At 43.8% G+C, this 12,442-nt stretch overlaps 1 protein-coding gene across 1 annotated transcript in view; it reads right to left on the bottom strand.

The window, feature by feature from the left end:
• Positions 1-12,442, bottom strand: part of LOC149306111 (granule associated Rac and RHOG effector protein 1-like) — a 49,322-nt gene that overhangs the window by 10,261 nt on the left and 26,619 nt on the right. The window contains exons 2-8 of the mRNA XM_089539680.1: positions 9,905-11,226; positions 4,879-5,085; positions 3,698-3,838; positions 3,277-3,372; positions 2,976-3,137; positions 1,896-2,054; positions 2-99 (exon numbers count right to left, since the gene is read on the bottom strand). Of these exons, the coding sequence (XP_089395806.1) occupies positions 2-99; positions 1,896-2,054; positions 2,976-3,137; positions 3,277-3,372; positions 3,698-3,838; positions 4,879-5,085; positions 9,905-10,387 (1,346 nt within the window). The 5' untranslated portion in view covers positions 10,388-11,226. The remainder of the gene's footprint in view (position 1; positions 100-1,895; positions 2,055-2,975; positions 3,138-3,276; positions 3,373-3,697; positions 3,839-4,878; positions 5,086-9,904; positions 11,227-12,442) is intronic.

Consider the following 12,442-nt stretch of genomic DNA (forward strand, 5'->3'; position numbering starts at 1 on the left):
CCAAGTTGATGGGACTTGAACCACGATTCTGGAGCCTTCTAAACTGATTTGAGGTGCATAGGCTTCTTTGTTTTCAATCTGTGCTGTATCCACAACCACCTGATCATGAACAAAAACAGTCTGAATCTGGCATTTTGAAATGACATTTTGTTTTTGTTTCAAATCTAGAAGAGTATATTGTACCTCAGACTAGTGACTATCAAAACACTGGCTGGCAGAAGCTGGACACTGACCTATTGTGTTTAACCCCCAGGCATCTAGGCCCAAGAAATTTTCCATTATGATGTGTATGGAAGTTCATGAATTGCTTCCTCTTTACTCTAATAATTGCCAAAGGCAGCAGTTGAAAAATATCAGGCTCTATTCAAGGAAGATAGCTTAAATCAGAAGTCAGCAACTGCGGAAGGTTCTGTGGGCCTCTGGGGTCAGCATGAACTGCCAAAAATAGCCCCCCAACCCCAAACATGAGAAGCGTCCACTTCTAGTTTTGAACAATGGCTGACTTTTTTTACGTTAAGAAGAGAGAACTTAAAAACCTCAGGCTTCTCTGGATACTAAGGAAATTCTTAAAATGTGGCTGCAGTATAGGCAGTTTCCATGAGATGACAACATGGAGGCTGTTTCTATTTAGCCTTCTGAGTCCTACTTACTGTCTCCCAGCATCTGAACAACTACAAAAGCTGACAAATCTTGAAAGGAAGCTTGTGCTACATTCCAGCTGGAGCCTTCAGGTGCAGCAAATTTGGGCTGGAATTAAAAAAACAAGCAACTCTATGGGTACAGTGGGTCTGTTAGGGCAGGTAAGAAGTGTTGAGCCCACACACAAAGAGTGCAATGCCGAGTCCAGAAACCACCATCTTGTGTGCTAGGGGAAACTGTTCCACACTACACACATGTTTTAAGGACTTCCTTTGTATCCAGTGAAGCTTGAGATTTCCAAGTTCCTGAAATCCAATGTACCATTCTGGAAGTGCAGAATGCAAAGATTTGTGCCAAAGGTATTTTCAATGCACACAAACGCACATTGCTAGCTCATGTTTCATTGACCTGAACTCTGCTGAAACTACAGCCAATGAAGGTTTCACACACCCAGCCTGGGAAGTGACTCTCGGTGGCTATTGTTCTTGCTTTACAGATGTTTCCTCCAAGGCGCCCCACTCAGAAGGCTATGTAAACAGTGGATCTGGATGTCATCGGTACCCCCACCCCCAATCAACTCAGAGGATGTGCTAGATGGGAGGGGTGTGTGTGTGTGTGTGTGTGTGTGTGTGTGTGTGTTAGATTTGCAGCTCTAGGAACACCTCTCTTCTCAGGCCTTGTGCTTCCTGTGCTAAAATCACCATTTCTCCCCTCCTTGATTCTAGATTCCACCTACAATGACTCTCAATGTCTATTTATTTATTATTTAATTTATATCCCACTTTTCTGCCAGCAAGCATGCGATCCAAGGCATCGGGCAATATTTTAAAAGCACAATATAAATTAAAAACTTATAGTTAAAACACAAACTAAATATCTATTTCAATAACACAAGTTAAGAACAAGTTAAAAGCATTAAAAACCACTTAAAACACAGTAAAATAAAAGCACTACACTCCCACTCCATTAAAAGCCTTACCTTCCACAAGACACTAAAAACCAAACACTTTCTTAAATAAAAAGGCTTTTACCTGCCGGCAGGAAAACAACCGGGAGAGAAGCAACCAGACTTCCTGGGGAAGGCAGTTCCATAACAAGGGAGCAGCCACCGCATCTAACAAATTTTAGGACAGTGCTCCTCCGCTCCTCCTTATGCTACCAATGCTTGTTTCTTACTGTTTTCTTCCAAACCAGGGCAGCCTTTCTGCCTTTCTTTCTAATCCTCTCCACATATTTGTTAGTCCATGGCTACTCACCAGGCCAGCTTGTCCAAAGAGCAATTGTACCGCTGTCTTGCAGGCTCCTCGCCACGTCGAAGGGCAAACCTGGTTCAGTACTTCTGTCACAGGGGAGTCGTCCCTTGGCATCACTCCGTTATGGCACCCAGCTTCTTTAATCAGCTGTATCATAGTGTGCTGCCAATAAATTAAGAAGGAAAAAAGTATACTCATGGAGAAGGTAACTAACCATCTATGCTTGACTCTCTCCACCACAAGCACACTGTCTCCTTACAAAGAAACAAGTCAGTTGCTTCCTTCTATTGAAGACCATGGATGTCACTTAAATCAATATTACTCAAGCTATGATGGCCTGCACCAAGGATGGTTATCATGTACCCAGATGCTTGATGCTTTCAGAGTCATTAGAGCCCTGGTTCCAACTGCAGTCTGGCACTATGTGCAACTGTGCATAGCATCATAGTAAAACCTAAGGTGGAATGTCCTTGGCTCTGTTGTGTGCCTAAGTTATTTCTGACTTATGGTGACCCAAAGGCATGATTTCTTCAGCGGGGGTTTGATACCATTGCCTCTGAGTTTGAGAAAGTGTGACTTGCCCAAGGTCACCCAGTGAGTTTCCATGGCCATACGGGGGTTTGAACCCTGGTCTCCCAGAGTCCTAGTCCAATGCTCAAACTACTACATCACACTTGCGTTTGGCAGCATAACTATACTAGCAGAAATGAAGGTAGCTGCAGTTGTGGCAAAAAGAGAAAGACAGAAAGTGTGAGATAAAGTTTGGTTGATATCAGATGTCTGCCAACCCAACCTCACTTGCTTCCAAGTGCCTGGCTTGCAGTGAGCAATGTCTTCAGAACCAAAGCACTCTTTGAGACACAGCTTAGGTCCTGGAATATAGGCAATTGTCCAAGCTATTCCTCCCATCCCAGAGTGCCTTGTACCATATTTGTGCAGACAATTCAATACTTCTCCTTTTATAGATGGCAAATTATTTTAAACATTCTGTTCTGTACTTTAAAAGTTTTTACCAGCGTTCTCAGATACTTTGCAAAAAACACTGCTGGGTTTGACAACACAAGCGGCAATTATGGCCCTTACCGTTTTTAGCTTCAGGTTATCGGCTGCAGACTCGTTGAAGGAAATTCCTTTCAAGAAGTGGGGCCCTATCTGGATGGGAACAGTGGGGAGCTCACACTGGATAGGCTGAGAAGGTGTCTGTCTCCGTCCGGTCTGCTGGGCTTCAGCATCACTGCAACAGCCCTGAAGGGACAGAAGACCAGAGTGACACATGTCAGGGAGCAGCACAGCAGCAAACAGGTCAGTCGTGGCTGAATGATACAAATAAGTTCACTGGGAGTAAAAAGGGGAGATTGTTTGGGTGTGTGTGTGAAAAACATACCTGCAAACTTGCTTCAATCGCCTTTGGGTTCAAGTGGAAGCCAGCTTTCATTGCATATTCACAGTGACCCAAACTTTCCAATGCAGCTTTATATGCCTGGTTATTTTTAAAAAAAACAAAAGTGCAATCACATCACACAGCTGAAAAGCAAGAAACGCTACATATTGCTTACCTCACCTAGCCCTGAGAATCTCAAAGAAGAGGACAAGTAGCCCTCCTCTACTCCCCAACCACACTCCACCTTCATTTGGAAGGGCAAGGAGATACCAAAAATAGGCTCTGCTGTGGGAACTCAAGCTAGACAAATATCTTCAGCAGCTCATCTTAGTTTTCTGACACTGCAAAAGCTTTATCTCTTTGAGCCTATCCCCATCCAAGCAGAGACATAAAGAAAATCAGAGTGCCACAAGTGGGAACTAACCTGCAAAGCACTGTCTATTTTCAAGTTCAGTTCTTTGAGCTGATGCTCAGGAATTGCCACACTCTGGGAGCAGAAGAGTTGCTGGACCTCAATTCCAGCCAAGCAGCCATCACAGCCTCTCTCTCGCAGTCGCGACGTGGCCTTCAAACACAATGCACAAAGCACAAGGAAGGTAACAGATGGGACTAAAATCACAGTGGCTCAAAAGTGACAGAGACAACTATGAAGCGCCGTCGAGTTGGACCATTTAGTGAAAATTAAACCTCCCAATTTATGTATCACAGTTGTACGTTAGCTATTTCTTTAACAAGAAAAAAAAAGGCAGTAGAAACCTTTGAGAGAGGCTGTAGCCTTTCAGCTCCAAACCCTCAAGGTTACTGTCTGCGCTTGTGCAATAATGCTGAACTGTCACTAAAGGGGAAGGGGAGATTTGTGCAAAGTAGGGGGTCACTGTATGTCCCCTACAACCTATTACAAAAAATACAAAAAAATACAAAATGGTATACAATATCATCTCTGTCTATTCAGCACACAGCTCACCAGGTGACACTGGTCCTGTTGCTGCTCTCAGCTGAGATGTCCTTGTTACTACCCGACTTCTGTTTGTTAAACAAACAGTAGAGCTGCCCTTGAAGGTTGACGGACTCTCCTTCTTTGGAGGTCTTTAAACCAAGAGTGGTTTAGCCATGCATTCCTTCATGGTAGGGAGGTGTACTGCATGGCCCTTGGGGTCCCCTCCAACTCTTAAGATTCTCTGACAAGTCGTAAGCTAATCATAATTTCATTTCTGTTTTCCCCCTCCCATGCTAGCAAGTACATAAATATCTGTAACTCAGGCAAACACGCAGTCGATGAACTGAACAGCAATGGACACAAACTGGTGCCAAACAAAGCCTGTTAGTTCTTGAGGTGCTATTGCACTCCGTTGTGGGTTTTGCTGTGACAAACTAACATGTCTACCCTGCTTCCCCCTGCAAGGGATTTCTAGAGGCATCCGGTTGCAGATGTGGGCCTCCATCCAAATGCAAGTCCCAGCTAAAGTAGATGCATTAACCCAGTGAAACTTCCCCAAGTGTTGACTTAGCAGGTTTGTGCCGGTTCAGTGGCTCTACTGTAGCTGGAATTAGAAACTGGGTTTAGCTCATTACCGTGAGCCAGCAATCCAGCCGTGAAACCCTTACCTCAGCTGCTCCTCTCCACGACCGCAGTGCTTCTTCCAGCTCAGTCGTGGGGCTGGGGCTGGAAGTCTCCGCTACACTAGAGTTCTTTCTTTCCTGTGCTACAGCTTCAGTAAAACACGAATGAGCCACTGGCTGGACCTTCTGCAGAGCTTGGGATAAAAACTGAAAATGAACCTGCATCACTGTCAAGAAACATCGCCCAAGTACCTACAAAATGAAAAGAAAAACAACTGTAGGTCAGGGTTACGTGATTTCTCACATTCATTTCTTTAGATGCGCATTCTGATGTCTGGAGGTGGATCTTCATACATATGGAAACTCTTAATTGCCCTCAAGGTATGTGATTTATCACTCTCAAGTTTTCATCCTGAAATAAACAAACAAACACAAAACAGACAACTCCCCCATTAAGCTCTGTGATACTGCATGAGGGCTCTCAAAGAACACACTTCCAACCCATTCCAAGCTGCAAAAAAATATACCTTTGGCCTCCAATGTTTGGACAGAAAGGACAGTAGACAGCAAAGTATTAGGCACTGTTTCAAAGCAAAGCAATAACATTTACGCAGTTTTAGTGTACTGGAGTCACCTAAACTGTGAGGACCAAGAGTCCTCAGACATCTCCATTATGGATTCCTTCCATGGTGGTTGCTGTCAAGCCTCCAGGGACTTGGTCTGCAAATATGAAGCTCAGCTCCACAGAGCTGTCAGGAAAATGCTTTGGCCATGATTTTGGCACCACAACCAAAGACCAGACTGAGAATTCCTGACTTAAATTTCAATGGATTATGAGTGACAAAATACAGCACTTGCTGTTTTATACTATGTTTCTGTGCCCTTTCTATTACGCTTAAGGGATCACCTTTTGGGAATGTGTAGTAAGTTGGATGCTTCACTCCCACAAACCATTCACCCCAACCCTTGCCAAAAATTCATTGTGTGTGGTGTGTGTGCCAGGATTCAAAGCTGGGGACCATTTTTCTATGAAAAGGATCAGTGGCATTTCGGCTGTACTCTATGGTTGCATCAGACTACCACCTAAAGCCACTAAGTAGGTAGGATGATGATGGCAACAATCAGATTTGATTGATAAAACCTCAGGCGTTGTCTTAAGGATTTTTAAAAATCAGATGATTGCTCTACAGGATACATGCATGTATTTGTGTGTTTTAAGACACTTTCATTTGTGTTAGCATTTTGTCATCCATGCCACCCCCCAAGACTAAATACCCAGACTCCAAATCTTGCTTAGCCAATGGGATCTCTACACTCTATTCTGCTCTGGTCAGGCCCCACCTGGAATACTGTGTCCAGTTCTGGGCACCACAATTCAAGAAGGACATTGAGAAACTGAAGCATGTCCAAAGGAGGACGACTAAAATGGTGAGGGGTCTGGAGACCATGAATCCCTATGAGGAACGACTAAGGGAGGTGGGGATGTTTAGCCTGGAGAAGAGAAGGTTAAGAGGTGATATGATAGAGTCATGTTATGGGTGTCATACTGAGGAGAGAGGAAGCTTGTTTTCTGCTGCTCCAGAGAATAGAACGCGGAGCAATGGATGCAAACTGCAGCAAAAGAGATTCCACCTCAACATTAGGAGGAACTTCCTGAGAGTAAGGGCTGTTCGACAGTGGAACACACTCCCTCAATGGAGATTGTGGTGGAGTCTCCTTCTTTGGAGGTCTTCAAACAGAGACTGGATGGCCATCTGTCGGGGATGGTTTAATTTAGATTTCCTGCATGGCAGAATGGGGTTGGATTGGATGGCCCTAGCGGTCTCTTCCAACTCTACGATTCTATGATTCTAACATCTATGGGATCTGTACAAGGGTTTGCTCAGGAGATATTTCCAATATCTGTTTTCCAAAATGTAGCATTCTGGGGATCCTGTGACAACAGAAATGGCACAAAGTACACATGCTCACCCCATTTGTGGAACACATGCAGCATGTTAACAAGTGTCACAAATTGCAAAAGGGTGTGTGGCGTCTTTCTAACTGTCTTATGGTTAGAATACATCCTCATTCTCTCTCCCTAAATTAATTTATCAGCAACAGTTTGTTAAGAAGAACAACACCTAAATGTGCTTAAAACAGAACTGCTGCTAGCAATGTTCCCCACCGCCATCCCAGCCGATTCCATCTAGTCTCCCTCTCACATTCCTTTATGATTAAATCATTTCCCTTATTTGTACAAAGTTTAAACTTAACAGTTTAGGTATGCTGACTGGCCTCTCAAAATGCAGTTTCCTTATTTTAAGACGTATTTTTAAATAGCGCATGAAGACTTGCAACAGCAGCACCCTTCAAAGACATTCTGATGGAAAACAACAGAACTCTTCTGGATTCTTATAGAACTCTGTTTATTCAGACTTGAGGTCCGCTTCTCTCAAACTACAGGGAAAGGGTCGGTGAAAAGGTTCGGACAAATGAGACTTGAGAGTGCGCTGCGACAAAAAGAAAAGGAAAACTCCTTTCTTTAGGGGAGGCTGGCCAAGGCAAATAGCAAGAGTTTCTTTTATAGCTATCTTTGCATGAGACTACAAGCCACGATCCAAAAACTGCTGAAAACACATTTCTAAAGATAGCACAGAAATACAGTGGGCCCTTGGTATTCACTGGGGTTTAGTTTTAGTTGGATATCACCATTTGTGGATGCTCAAGTCCCATTTATATACAATGGCACAGTAAAATAGCATCCCTTACATAAAATGGCAAAATCAAGGTTTGCTTTTTTGGACTTGCAAAAAGATTAGCTTAGCCTCAGAACCAGCCTTTCTGTCACCCTCGCCCACAACATGAGAGGGAAGCGGGGTGATCCTAGATTTGCACAAAAGGTGTGTGAAATATCTGTAACAATGGAAGAGACTCTTGCTGAGTCTTACCTTCTCCAAACTGGAGCACAAGGGAGAATTTGGGTGGCTCTTCTCAGGTTCTGGAACCTCCTGCCCAGAGAGGCTTGTTGTTTTTAAGACAGGAGGCAGAGACTTTCAGCCTTTCATCCAGACAGGTGCTATGTTTTACTCCCCCAGAGATCCTTAAACTTGAATAGGGCTCATACAGGGAGTTACGGTCTTTCAGACAGCCTGAACCTTTCATATGTTTGATATATTTGTACTATTTTACTGTGAGCTGCCTTGTGTCCTATATATGTGGGAAACATAGGACATATTCAAATAAGTAAAAACAAACCAATATCTTTAAACGGCTTTACTGTCACTGACCATGATGGCTTGTAACACAAGGAAGCAGATTCTACGGAATAATCCGCAGGTACAGAATGACTGAGATCTTGACTCAACCGCATTCACCCCACCCTGAGCTGGGAAAACCTTTGCGTATATTTAGCATTAGGCTGAAAGAATGTCCTATAAGTGACTGTTTGTGTGCATCCAGTGCAGACAGCAAGGTAACACATGGGACACAAACAACTGCAGCTATGCAACAAAAATAAAGTGACACCTGTCATTTTGACTTACGCGAGAAATGCCTGAAGGCAGACTGCCATAATAGATACACAACACACACACACACACACACACACACACCCTGGGAAGATGGAGCCAGCACAGCCAGCTGCATGGGAGAACTTCACCTAGTTTGCTGTCTTTAAAAACTCTTAAATACTAAATCTTTTTACAAAAACACACCAGTTACAGAAACGCAGAGGACTCCTGCTGCAAGATGTGCCTGGAGAGGATGACCATGTGCAGAAAGTTGCAGGCAGTATCAGTGACAGGCTGAATATGAACCCCTTGGCTGGAACAAGGTATGTGACTAAAAGATGGAACGACATGAGGGACAAGCCCCAGCACAAAGTAGTAATGGGTTTAATAGTCCAGAGTCCACAAAGACTTAATTCTTTCAAAAATCTCAGCAACAGTATCTTTCCAGTCGTACCCTCAGCCTCCCTTTCCCACCAAGTGCCCTGAAAAGGTTACGCTGGAACAAATGAACATCAACAGCTGAAAGAAGCCTTTCCCAACATGGCATCCTCCAGAGGTTTTGATCTCAGCTGCCACAGTCCCAGCTGGAATGACCAAGGCTCAGCAATGCTGAGAGCTGGAGTCCAAAACTCTCTGAAGGAAGGCTGCAGTCAAGAGCGTTACCAAGCTACACTCAACAAGTGAATAGGATGACAACATTGCTTTTGAGAATATTATTGTACCATCCATCACTAGCATTAAATTCTGTAGATCCAGTGGAGAAAGAAACTGAATGCAACCATAGTTACTAGCGCAATCAGTAAATTTAAGGGGTTTGGACACACATTAAGACATTTGTCTGATGTCTAAATGAAAGCAGCTTTTGTGCCAAGTGTGACCTCTTGGGAAGAGTATCTTGCAATTTAGGCACAAGAGTCATGGGTTAAAGTCCTTTCTTTAGTTGCTTCCCCCAACCATTCTGAGAAGATGGTCCTAGAAAAAGGGGTGAGCAGGGAAGAACAGGGGTGCAGAAGCCTATACTTCTTCCTTCTGTGTTATTTCTGCCTCTGGCACCAAATTTTCTGTTTAAGAACTAATGCCCAGGAGAACATCTACTTTGTTAACTGAGGTATACTTGTAGATTTCTATGTTATGTGAAGTTATTCCACAATAACTCTGTTAGTGTTTCAGATGCCAGGGAAATTAATTGTTCTTAAAGGGCCATTTGTCTTCTGCTGTACCTATTATCAATTAGGTGAGATATCGGTATGCGAAGGGATCTTGCAGCACCTTTGAGACTAACTGTGCAGAAGAAGTTGTAGCATAAGCTTTTGTAGATCTGGTCTACTTCCTCAGATGCAAGGTGAGATACTGTAATATTGTACCAATCCTACCTTCTGAAGGCTTTTAAGACTTCAGAGTCTTAAACAGAGGCCATGAAAGTCTGATGAAGACACACACCTCGGCTTTGAACACTCCATCTTAACTCAGATTGTGACCCAGTGAATATGCGAAACCTTTTCTACAGATCTTGCAAATACCAGTCAATTCAAGCAGATGGACAAAAAAGCCCTAGAAGTGAACAGTGGGTGGGAACTCACCTCGATGTCCTGTAGGCTGAACTCCTTTTGATCTTTAAAGTTCGCTGCTCCGGCGCTCAGTTCCATTAGCATTTTTGCTATTTCTGGTTTTATTGCTGCTGTGAGTCGACTTGCTGCTTCCATGACATGTTCCTGCACGTCCTTCAGTTGCATAGCTGCCTTGGAATAGTGCGAGTTCCGAAATACACTGCTGAAAAGGTCTGTGAGGAAAGCGCTCGCACGGCAAAACACATTGAGTGCATCCAGGTATTTGGAGATGCCCTGCTGGATGTCTGCGATGGGGGTGGCCTGGTTGCAGCCGCCAGCAGCTCCCGGGGAAACCAGCGGGGACGTTGCAGCTGGAGACGCCAAAGGCGCACTCAGGGCCTTGCCCAGCTCTGGCACTTGATACTGCTGGTGTTGCTGCACTTTTTGCTTGGACCCGCCAAGCAAAAAGCGCCGCTTGTAGTCCATTTTGCTTTCTTGTGCGCTGCAGCAATACATAGGGAAGTTCTTGACCAATGGTTCTGTGAATTACCTATCTGTTCTCATGAGCTGCTTCCTTGGGGGTTGACGGGGGGGGAGTCTACCTATGGTAACAGTAGTAGAGAGCTGTGCACATAATTCTCATAGGAGGCATTTTGAAAATGAAACAAATAAGGTAGGTAATTTGTATCAGCAGTGAGATAGGTAGCAGGTCTGCTGACTCTGCTATTCAGTGTTCAAATGCAGCACGGCTGCAATTACAAATTAGAATCGCAAAAGCAAGCTGTGATCACTTTAAAAAACCACTGTCAGTTTCGTGCTTAGCATCTTATGGAGTGAGCCTGGGACATGGTTTCAAAGCAGGGGGCAAGAAACTCTCTCTGCCACACTTTTCCTGTCCATGCACTGGTTACACCTGATGTTAACATTAATGTATGCCAAAGAAACGTTAAAAAGTTCTATGATGAACCTCTTCACATAGCATTAGGAGAAGGAAGAGCAAAGCCACTGCTCTACAGTGATTGTTACCGCAAAGCAGGTTTTTCCTTGGGGAGCCAAGAAGCCTTCACATCAAACAGCTTGTTGGTTTGACAGAACCCCTGAGTCAAATCCAATTATTCCAATCTTAATACTGAAAGAAAAAACCAAACCCCAAATTTCTGTCCTGAAGACTTTGCAACTACACATTATTCAGGAGTGTTTTCTTTTGTCTTATTGCAAGCCTTTCCGTTTTTATTTCTCTGCATTGAGGTAGTTTCCTTTTCAACGTTAGTAAGTGGTGCTTTTGGAGTGAGCTTTCCTTGCTTGAAGAATCAGAAGGATGCAGAAATAGATTTGTAAGGCCTCTGGGTCATATCCTGGAGGGGAAGAAATGACAAAAGATTATAGTTATGAACTATTTTATTGTAAGCCCTAACCTCTACTTCTCTTGCCAGATATATATGGAAGTAACTTGCTATAAACGTATCTGAATCTTTTTAAAACGTGAGAGAGAGAGAGAGAGAGAGAGGGAGAGAGAACAGCAGCACAGTGAAGCAAACCCAATATTATCCTTATCTCAACATTATGACAAGCTCTTCTGCAGCTCAGATATTCAACATTTTTATGTACTTAAATCTGGTTGAATATTTTAGTCTAACTAAACCTTATTATATTTCTATATATTTTTACTTTTGAGCAATTGTGGTATAGTGGTTTGAGCTATGGACCATGACTTCTGGAGACCAGGGTTCAAATTCCTGTTCAGCCATGAAAACCCACTGGGTGACCTTGGCCAAGTCACACTCTCTCATCCTCAGAGGAAGGCAATGGCAAGCCTGAGAAACAACCTGAAGGCACACAACAACTAACTTTAAGGAAGACCAGATGCATCTTAGTCATGTCTGGGTAGAAAAGCAATTATCAGTAACAACTCTGCTGGAAGGTTAAGAGGTGATATGAGAGCCGTTTAAATATTTGAAGGGATGCCATATTGAGGAGGGAGCAAACTTGTTTTCTGCTGCTCCACAGAACAGGACCCAATGGAGCAACGGATGCAAGCTACAGGAAAAGAGATTCCACCTCAACCTTAGGAGGAACTTCCTGACAGTGAGGGCTGTTCGACAGTGGAACACACACCTTCCTCGGAGATTATGGTGGAGTCTCCTTCTTTGGAGGTCTTTAAGCAGATACTGTCAATGGGGATGCTTTGACTGAGATCTCCTGCATGGCAGAATGGGGTTGGGCTGGATGGCCCTTGTGGTCTCTTCCAACTCTACGATTCTATGATTCTAAGGAAGCATCATAAAGAGGCCACATTAAGAAGATAACAGCTGTTCAACAGTGGAACAGACTCCCTCAGAGGGTGATGAATGCTCCCTCATTGGTTTTTAAACATGGGTTAGATGGCCATTGTAAGGGATGCCTGAGCTCTGGATTCTTGCACTTACATGAGGTTAAGACCAGAGGACCCCTGGAGGCATTTCCCAGTTAAGAGTCCATGAGTTCTAGGATGCTTGGACACCAACTCAAGCATTTCTATCAGTATCCTGACCCCTCTTAACACAATCCTTTATCCCTCTCCTTCACTCATGC

This window comes from Sceloporus occidentalis, unplaced genomic scaffold (assembly GCF_023333645.1).
Source record: "Sceloporus occidentalis isolate IW3139 unplaced genomic scaffold, rSceOcc1.0.p SCAF_10, whole genome shotgun sequence".
Taxonomy (NCBI): Eukaryota; Metazoa; Chordata; class Lepidosauria; order Squamata; family Phrynosomatidae; genus Sceloporus; species Sceloporus occidentalis.